The sequence below is a fragment of the Hyperolius riggenbachi genome, chromosome 6 (assembly GCF_040937935.1).
Source record: "Hyperolius riggenbachi isolate aHypRig1 chromosome 6, aHypRig1.pri, whole genome shotgun sequence".
NCBI classification, from domain to species: domain Eukaryota; kingdom Metazoa; phylum Chordata; class Amphibia; order Anura; family Hyperoliidae; genus Hyperolius; species Hyperolius riggenbachi.
In genome coordinates this window covers 189,200,330-189,209,979 of record NC_090651.1, presented here as the reverse complement: position 1 = coordinate 189,209,979, position 9,650 = coordinate 189,200,330, and the positions used below count along the sequence as shown (strand labels likewise).

The following is a 9,650-nucleotide window of genomic DNA, read 5'->3' as shown; positions in this document are numbered from 1 at the left end:
ATTACAGGACAAATTTGTAAGAAAACCTCTTGGAGACTGCAAAAGACTTGAGACTGGGGTGGAGGTTCACCTTCCAGCAGGACAATGACCCGAAACATAAAGCCAGGGCAACTATGGAATGGTTTAAAACAAAACATATATATGTGTTAGAAAGGGCCAGTCAAAGTCCAGATCTAAATCCAATCGACAATCTGTGGCAAGATCTGAAAACTGGTGTTCACAAACGCTGTCCATTTAATCTGACTGAGCTGGAGCTGTTTTGCAAAGAAGAATGGGCAAGGATTTCAGTCTCTAGATGTGCAAAGCTGGTAGAGACATACCCTAAAAGACTGGCAGCTGTAATTGCAAAAAAATGGTGGTTCTACAAAGTATTGACTCAGGTGACCGAATAATTAAGTACACCCCACTTAGTTATTTATTTGTAAAAAATGTTTGTAATCATGTATGATTTTCAGTCCACTTTTTCTCACGTGTACCCATACAAAAACTTTGGCTACAAAAAAAGCCCAGGGCCGTGTTAATTACTATTCCCCCTCCAGGCCGCCATGGATAGTGGCGAATGAAATATTTCGGCTTCCAGCACTTGTAGGCTATATCAAAACTCGGGCGGCCTTTTCTACACCTTGTAGCCCATATTTCAAGAAATACTATTTATGTCTACCACTTTGTATTGGTCTTTCACGTGGAATTCTAATACAATGGATTCATGTTTGTGGCAGTAATATGATATAATGTGGAAGACTTCAAGGGGGCAGAATACTTTTGCAAGCCACTGGATATAATTCGGAACCCAGGAGGAGTCAGGACCAACATTACATCCTCCTTGTACCTGCCAGTTGTCCAAAATAGTCATGGAGCTGTCCTGCCTCCTCCCTGAAAGCGAGGATGCGTTGCCTTTGCTCCTCAATTTGGCCCTCCATCTCCTGCCTTTGTTGCAGCAGTTGGTGGCGGAAAGCTGCCTCTTGCTGCCGAAGTCGCTCCTCAAAGTCCGCCTGCTGCTGCTGAAGAGTCGTTTGTTGTTCTGACTTCCACTGTTCTAATTGTTGAACAGTGGAAGTCAGAACCACCACTTCCTGCTGCAGGGTTGAGACTTGGCCGGCCAGAATCTCGAAATGAGAAGAAGCTGTAAAGAAAAAGATGGAGAAAAATAAAATATTACACTACGCATGAACAAAAACTGATAATAAAAGAATAAACAGTAGAGTGTGGTACCGTATCAGCCATCAGTAAAAGCAAGGCATTATGAAACCCAGTGATAGCATTGATTGGTTAGGCTAGATTCGAGAAAAGTAAACAGTGATTTTTCACATTATAATACTTTCGTTGTACTTTTTCATGACAAACACATTGAAAACACAACTTATACATTGACATTCACTGTATTCATGGGTGGCTTCTAAAGGAAAAAATGAGATGTACACAAGATTCAAAATGTACACATTTCATGAAATCTGTACAACCTGGTTTAAACTAGGACTCTTGTTAAGAACCTCTCATGCTTGTACAATGGGTTTATCAATGCGCAAAATGATTGATTTATTTAAATTTTTTACTTCATTGTTTGTGTCATATGCTTTGTAAGATGGTGTTTACTGGCACTATTCTTTTTTTTCCCCATGCATACGTTGGTTTGAAATGCCACAATTCTCTTTAGCTTAGAATTAATGGTGCATGTGATGTGATGTGACTAGCCCAGTTTCAATTTGAACTTGGAATTTACAATGGCTAGCCAGTCACCAGAGTGTACGTTACGTTTCATTCAGGGCAATGTTGATCTTATCAACTCAGCTTGGATAGCAGGAAAAGTGTTCTCTGACTGAGTAACATTTAAGTCATGTATAATTACATTTATCTTTGCAGAAAAATTGTTAAACTTTATGTCAGTGTACAGAAAGTGTGTTTTTCATTGTTAGTCAGGAACCACTCCGATGAATGCTTTTTATAAGCCGAAAAGTCACTGTTTACTCATGTCTAAGTTTGCCAATGAATGATCTCATCCAGAATCAAAATACATACTCATTGTTTTTCAAAAAGTATGACTAATGAAATATGACTGCCAAAATTAGTGTATCGCAAAATCACAATCCAAAAAAGACACATAAATGTTGAAGAAATTGTTGTGGCTAGTGGATAAGGAATACCTTTAAACTACCATTACACACGTGCATACTGCCATAGTACTGAAGCTTGTCAACATTTCTTAAATTGATATGTTGGCCCAGTATGTACAATTTATTTATGGCCACTTAGGGATAAAGTTTCATTTCAAGTTGTGAAATTAAACCATGGGCTTCCCGGCTTACATAATATTTAGGGATGATACACTAGTTTCACTATGGATGGACATAATCACTGGCTGGATGAGGTATTGTAATCTGGAAGCAGGGTGATGTGGTGGTGGGTCAGTGCTCTTACTTTTCTACGATTCCAATCCATTCAACTTCGGGCTGGAGTTCTTCAAGGACAACTATCTTGAAATAAGTAGGCAGTAAACATCTGACAGAACCGACGGCTTTTGGCACAATCCATCACCGTCATGGGGTGATTCTCATGGATTTCTTTGTTTTCAAAAGCATTTCATGAACAGCAGTTGAACTGCCAAAATGGCAAGATAACAGCCGGTCTCCCTACTCGTCACTTGCACACTATGTTGTCAGTTATATTTGTAAACTGTTGTTCAGTAAATGCTGTTGAAAACAAATAAAGCCTTGGGAATCACCCCTAAAAACAGGTAGACTGGCCCAAAACCTGTCATCTGTAACATGTTAACTGCCGAGTTTTTTCTAGATAGTGTTCCTTTAATTTCTTCCTTCTGTCTGTATTGTTTTCCTCCTATAACTCATTCTTCTAGACTACCATACGATACATGCACTACAACGTCCGCAAATCAATACACTGCATCAAATACCATGTAAAAGGTTTAATAATGTAACGCACAAGCAAAATATAATTTTGCATTAAGTAAGGTGTTACATATTTATTGAATGTTTTCTAGATGCAACGTTATACACATCGATAAGACTTTCTCAAAAGCAAAATTTGATGTGGTAAATTATGAGAAACTTTGTACACTGTTTGATAAAAGTAGTTGAATAGAGGGCAATACAGACATAGGACTTTGGTATGATGTACATTGTGTGCACGTACAGTCTTTGTCAGATAACTGACAACACAATATACTCTGTGCATCGAAGAGGAAGATGTTGGCACTATATACATAATGAAAATTAGCAATAACGATAAAAACACTTCTCAAAGAACCTCTACTATATCATTGTAACTATCAAATTTACTACATCGCATGTTAGTTCCCTGGGCCTTGTAGTGGCAATCAATATTTGTAATAAATATTGACTTTTAACAACAAACAGTGTACAGAAAACAAACTGGTCAGTGGTCACTGGCCAGCAGATGATTTGAAAGTGGAATTTTTTTCACATTAAACACTCGGTACAACTTTTATTTCCCCCTCCACACACAAAAAAAGAGTTAAGTTAGTACTGTTATAAATATGTGGATACATTCCGTCTTGTGTGTACTTCTTTGTACAACAGTACATTTTACTTACACACAGTTGTGCCACTTTGACCAGATTCTGGCCTGCTGGAAGACTTCTGTCGTCTTCCGCGCCTGCGCCTGCGAAGTCGCACAGAGATAGATGCTACGATAAAAAGAAAACATGGCATCATGCAACTTTTTTTTTTTTTTTCTTGGAGAGAAAAAAAAAAAAACATAGTTCTGTGCAAAATTAAATTATGTACTAATCTCCTTCCTTACAGACGTACCACTTTCATTTGATTAATGTTAAAACTTTGTTATAAAATACTTACATGCCACAGACAGGCTCCGGCCACGGGCACGCCTTTGCCCACGGCGCTGCCGACTTCTTGATCTGTGGCTGGTGCTGGGTCCAGCCTCCTCATCATTATCTTCAGGGGAGGGGACAGCAGCAGGATCCAATCCCTGTCTGGAAGAGGGAGGAGCAGAGGCACGACGGGACCGCCTGCGGCGCTGAGACCCATCCACTAAAAAAAAATGTGAGATTGTTTTAAAAATACAGATAGAAGAAGATATTACCTAAGGTTAAACAGTGCATTGCATAACAATAAGAGTATAAAGCCACTGATACATTGGAAAATCGTGAGGATTAACAAGGTTGAAAAAAAATTACACATCCCGCTACATATATGAAAAAAAACATTTGTTACTTACACTCAAGGTCAGACTTTATTTTCGCCACCGCACGTGGGGTCTTGGACTTAAAGTCAGACCACATTGTCTGAATTTTTTTAACCGACCACGTGCGGTGGTAAGTAGTCTGAAGGACTTGCAGCAGCCGGTCCATCACCTCCCTCTTCGCCGCCCTCTTCGCAGTGTCATACCCCCCCCGTAACATAGTCTGCAACATAAAAAAAAATAAAAAATTAATGATCAACAAAAAAAAAACCTTTACAATACATACATCTCTTGCTATGGTACTAACAACACTGCTGAAAGTAAATTAAATGTTGAATTGACTTATTATCAGTATTATCAACTGTGTGAACAATACAAGGAGATTATCTGTAAGTGAATTTTAAATCAAAGTTATGAGAGCCTAAAAGAACGATGTTGAGTTGACTTGAGTGTGTGTGGGGCGTAGTTGTGTAGTCTGAACATTAAGCCCTTCCATTGCAAATCTTCGGGGTACTACAGGGAGTGCAGAATTATTAGGCAAATGAGTATTCTGACCACATCATCCTTAGACCTCTTTACCACGAACTGTTGAGCTGTGTGCTCAGCAAGCAGTTACCAGGCAGCAGTGAGCAGTTGCCAGGCAGCAGCCAGCAGGGAGCACTTACCAAGCGTCAGCGAGCGGTTGTGAGAGTTTGAAAGGCATTTCACTGCCTATCAACAGTTCGTGGAAAAGAGGCCTCATGCATGTTGTCTTACTCCAAACTGTATAGGTTCAAAAGCCTACTACCAATTAAGCATATTAGGTGATGTGCATCTCTGTCTGTAATTAGAAGGGGTGTGGTGTAATGACATCAAAACCCTGTATCAGGTGTGCATAATTATTAGGTAACTGCCTTTCCTTTGTCAAAATCGGTCAAAAGAAGTACTTGACAGGCTCAGAAATGTCCAAAATCGATGAGATATTTTGCTGAGGGATGCAGCACTCGTACAATTACAAAGCTTCTGAAGCGTGATCATCGAACAATCAAGCGTTTCATTCAAAATAGTCAACAGGGTCGCAAGAAGCGCCTGGAAAAATAAAGGCTGGGCCAAGAAATATATCAAGACTCATTGTCCTAAGGTTTTATAGACTGATGAAATCAGAGTGAGTCTTCTTCATGGGCCACAGGGACAGATGGATGGGCCCGTGGCTGGATTGGTAAAGGCCAGAGAGATCCAGTCCGACTCAGATGCCAGCAGAGTGGAGGTGGAGTACTGGTTTGGGCTGGTATTTATCACTGGAGAGAGATGTTATATTGGTTTCACAGGTAAAATTAAATAATTGAAATGGGTATATATTTGTTTTTGTTAAGTTGCCTAATAATTGTGCACAGTAAAAGTCATCTGCACACACAGATTGATATCCCCCTAAAATCGCAAAAATTAAAAACAGAATAAAAACTACTTCCAAAAATATTCAGCTTTGATATTAATGAGTTTTTGGGTTCATGGATTAATACAGTAAGGAGAAATATAAAAAAAATTACTTTAATGATGAAGGTTTTCTCCTTCTTTCTTAGTCGCCGAGTGTTGGACGACCTGCTCCTCCCACCGTCAGCGGCTTCAGCTGCAGACGCCCTGCTCCTCCCATCATCAGCGGCGTCTTCAGCAGCAGCAGCAGACGCCCTGCTCCTCCCTCCATCAACGGCTTCAGCAGCAGCAGCCATCTAGAAGTCAATGAAAAATAACATTGAAAAATATAATATGTTTTTGCACATACGAAAACATTTTTCTGATCAAAACATGTTTAATTGCTATGAGTTTTCTGTTTAGAGACAAAGACAGCAACATAGCATTATATAATATAGTCTGTACAATGACTATTGTATAAATGCTTATCTATAGAGATGTCCCGAACGGTTCGCCGGCGAACGGTTCAAGCCGAACTTCCGGGTGTTCGGCATTGCGGCGAAACGCGAACTATCCAGGAAGTTCGATTCACCCTATAATGCTCCATTACGGTCAACTTTGACCCTCTACATCACAGTCAGCAGGCCCAAACTAGCCAATCAGAATACGCTATCCCCTGGAGACAATGCCCCCCTAATAAAAAGCAGGCAGCGGCGGCCATTACGCTGTCTCGTGTGCCTGCTTTAGTGAGTGTAGGGCGAGCTGCTGCAGACTGTCTCTCATAGGAAAATATTAGTTATGCTCCTTGCTTGTTAAGTTGCTCCTGGCTAATTGATGTCGCTATAACAGCCCCCCACAACAGTTCTTTTGCAAACTAATCCTCTTTTTTTTTTATGTTGATTTGAATTCAACTGTATATATTACTGCACTTGTGTTACTGCTGGCTGCCAAAGCTGTTGCAATTTATACTGCCTGCTGCCACCACTGTTAGGCCCACCACACACATCCCAGTGACTATTAGCAGTAACAACCTTATCAGTGCACTTGTCTACCGCTGACAGCCGCTGCAAATCATACTGGCTGCCACTGCCAGGCCAACCACATCCAGTTACTAACTGTATCAGTAGTGTAATACCCATTATTACTGCACTTGTGTTGATGCGACAGCCGTTGCAATTCATACTGCATACACAAACAGCTGTTTGCAGTGTGTTATACAGTGAGTTTGGTGTGTCAGTGTGAAGCAGTACACTAATTAATTATACTACCTGATTGATGTATACACATGCAATATGTTTTAAAACACTTTAGGCCTGTCATTTAGCACTCAAGGTGATTTCTGCCCTTACAAAGCTGCTTTGCGTCAATTCCAGATTTTTCCCGGGGACTTTTGGCATGTATCCCGCTCCTCCACCTGGGGTTGTAGGTGTTAGACCCTTTAAAAGATGTTTAGCATCACTTTTATGGCCATAGTAATGTTTTTTACATTTTGCAATTCGCCTCCCCATTGAAGTGTATTGTGGTTTGTGGAGGTTTGCGCTAATCGAACCTTACGTGGAAGTTCGCGGACCGAAAATCGGCGGTTCGCGACATCTCTACTTATATAGTTACAAATCACTACTACGGAAGTGGATATCTATTATCTACTACTTTCATATGCTTCTACAGTGCTAGAAATTACGGACGTGGCTAGGGATCTGTAATGAATAAGAAAATTACCGTTGTGGCGGAATACAGCACTGCCGCTGCTTTCTCCTCTGGGAACGCGGAGGGAGAGTTGGTGTCATCTGGAGCTGGCGACGTGCGGTGTTCTGCCTTGTCCACACTGCATAGGAGGACTCGGCATACACGCACGCGCAATCAACGCAGCTGTCTTCTTTATGCGTTGAGAAGGAATATCAGCTGACAAGACGGTCAGCTGACTTCGGGACATGCCTGTCTGATAACGGAGATTGGCTGGGAGATCATGGTCGGGGATTGTAAATATACTCTGACATATAAGGCCGCCGCTCACAGTTGCCAATTGTCTACTGTTGCGAATGCACACATAGCACTCAGACCTAGTAGTCAGATCATAGTGCAGTGGAGTAAAAATGGGAGAAAAAACGGCCTATCTGCACATAGCTTAGCTAGTATTGTTTGTTATTTTATGATCTACTCAGATCCTAGTGCACCACTGAACCCGGGAGGAAACCGGCCTATCTGCACATACAAAAATAGCACTGCACTTTGTGGGAAGATCAGCGAACAATCTTACTGCATTTTGTAGGCACATGTTTCAACCAATCGGACTGCACTTGTGCGCACGTTACGACCAATCTGACTGCACTTTGTGGGAACATCAAGGATCAATCTTACTGCTATTTGGGCACATGTTTTTCAACCAATCTGAATGCACTTGTGGGCACAGGTTTCAATCAATCTGACTGCATTTTTTTGGACACATCTGCAAACAATCTGAGTGCACTTGTGGGCAAATCTGCTGCCAATCTGGTTGTACTCTGTGGGGGTTGTTGTGTCGGTCTGCCGGCCCTCCTCCACCATGGGCTCTGGAAAAATAAAAAAGGCCCAACATGCCCAGCTTGCCCGCGAAGGGAACTTCATGCCGTGAAAGTGCATGCCACAAATCGCCATCAAATGCAACATGATTGCATTTTAACCACAATTTCGCGTGCAATTTTAACCAGGACACTGCCAAATTAACCATGACACTGCCAGGGTAGTTTAAGATTCGAAAAGGTGCGAAATCGCACGCAAAATCGCGGGGGAAAACTAATGCAAGAAAACGCATGCGTTTTTCCTATTAAATACATTAGCGGCGTTTCGCACGGATTCCAGAAGCACGCAAAATCTGCAATACCGTCGTGCAGATTTGGCCCGCCGCCAAATCAAGCACGCACGACGCACGCGTGCAAACAGCCCCAGCCACTTCAATACACTAAGCAAATCTGCATGTCGACGTCGCATGCGAATTCGCTATGGTGGAAACAGGGCCATATACAAATGATGTACAGGTCAGGGAGGGTCAAAAACAAAAATGGTAACATTTCTCTAACTAAAACAAAATGGACTAATTGCATTCATCACATCATAAACATATATGTAAAAGTATACTACTCACTTACCACAATAACAGTTTGCAGTGCAGACAGTCTCTCTCAGGTCACTCTCACTGGGCCACTCCAAACACTGCATGGGCTGGAAGTAAAGAATGACGAACTTCCGCAACGGTACCTCCGCCCCCAGCGCACGTGGGCGGAATTCCGGAATTTTTTTACGGAAGTACGCTGTTAACACATTTGAGACTATATACAACAATTTTATTGACTTTACACTCTTAAAACAATCTCCATATCATCATAAAAGGCAGAAGAAACCAAAAACAATCAGTAAATGTGGAAAAAAAACGGATTGAGTTACGCTTACGTAAATTACGGAAGTCCGCATAATATACATTTCTGAAGTCCGTATACCGTCGGAATTCCACGGAATTCCGCGGAACAGCTCCGTATACCGCCGGAATGACCCGGTAGCGGAATTCCGGATCGACGGAACACGGAATTACCACGGAATCGGAATTCAGCAATTCCGACCATGCCTGGTCCCCTCTCTGGTACTTTTCCTAATCCTCCTTTCTCGGGTTCTCTCATCCCTGTCTTCCCCTATATTGCCCTTGACCACATCTTCTCCACTCTTTGGTTCTCCTCTTATATCTCCTCACTTCTGTCTTACCCGCTTCCTCTCTCTAAATTATTTAGAGCAAACTTATGTGGCTTGCGTGGGGCACATTTGGATACTTTCATGCTAAAGAGGCTTACCTTGTCCTCCATTGCCAGGCCACTCCAGCGCTGAGACCCTCGAAGTGCAGCCCCAGTGCGTCTGCATAGTACCAAAACCACTCGGGCAGCGGCAGAAAAACATGAGCCTGACCGTGTTTATGCTACTGCACAGGTGCAGACAGCTCACACATGTAATATAGAATAATGCCATTGATTGTCCTCAGAGGAGATCATAAGCTAATCCTTTCATAGTCTAATGCCCTACCATATTATTATGTATTTATATATCACTGGCATCTCCTGCAG

At 41.8% G+C, this 9,650-nt stretch overlaps 1 protein-coding gene across 2 annotated transcripts; it reads right to left on the bottom strand.

The window, feature by feature from the left end:
* Positions 1 to 754: 754 nt before the first annotated feature.
* Positions 755 to 8,911, bottom strand: LOC137522621 (protein SON-like). 2 transcript variants are annotated; one of them, XM_068242697.1, is made up of 6 exons: positions 8,691 to 8,911; positions 5,703 to 5,882; positions 4,213 to 4,399; positions 3,831 to 4,025; positions 3,569 to 3,661; positions 755 to 1,123 (listed from the first exon to the last, which is right to left on the bottom strand). In XM_068242697.1, exons 2-6 carry the CDS (start codon positions 5,880 to 5,882, stop codon positions 813 to 815), a joined length of 966 nt encoding a protein of 321 aa, XP_068098798.1. In that variant the 5' UTR covers positions 8,691 to 8,911; the 3' UTR covers positions 755 to 812. The 2 variants fall into 2 exon arrangements, with proteins under 2 accessions (XP_068098798.1, XP_068098799.1); XM_068242698.1 differs by lacking the exon at positions 8,691 to 8,911 and having other exon boundaries at positions 5,703 to 8,178.
* Between the last annotated feature and the right edge of the window lie 739 nt (positions 8,912 to 9,650).

Excerpts from the sequence above, each read along its gene's own strand:
- LOC137522621 (XM_068242697.1), bottom strand. The coding sequence starts at position 5,882 with ATGGCTGCTGCTGCTGAAGCCGTTGATGGAGGGAGGAGCAGGGCGTCT. Across the intron at positions 4,400-5,702 it reads AGAAAACCTTCATCATTAAA|ACTATGTTACGGGGGGGGTA; the intron begins GTAATTTTTTTT and ends TTTATGTTGCAG. Across the intron at positions 1,124-3,568 it reads TCAAAGTGGCACAACTGTGT|CTTCTTCTCATTTCGAGATT; the intron begins GTAAGTAAAATG and ends TTTTCTTTACAG.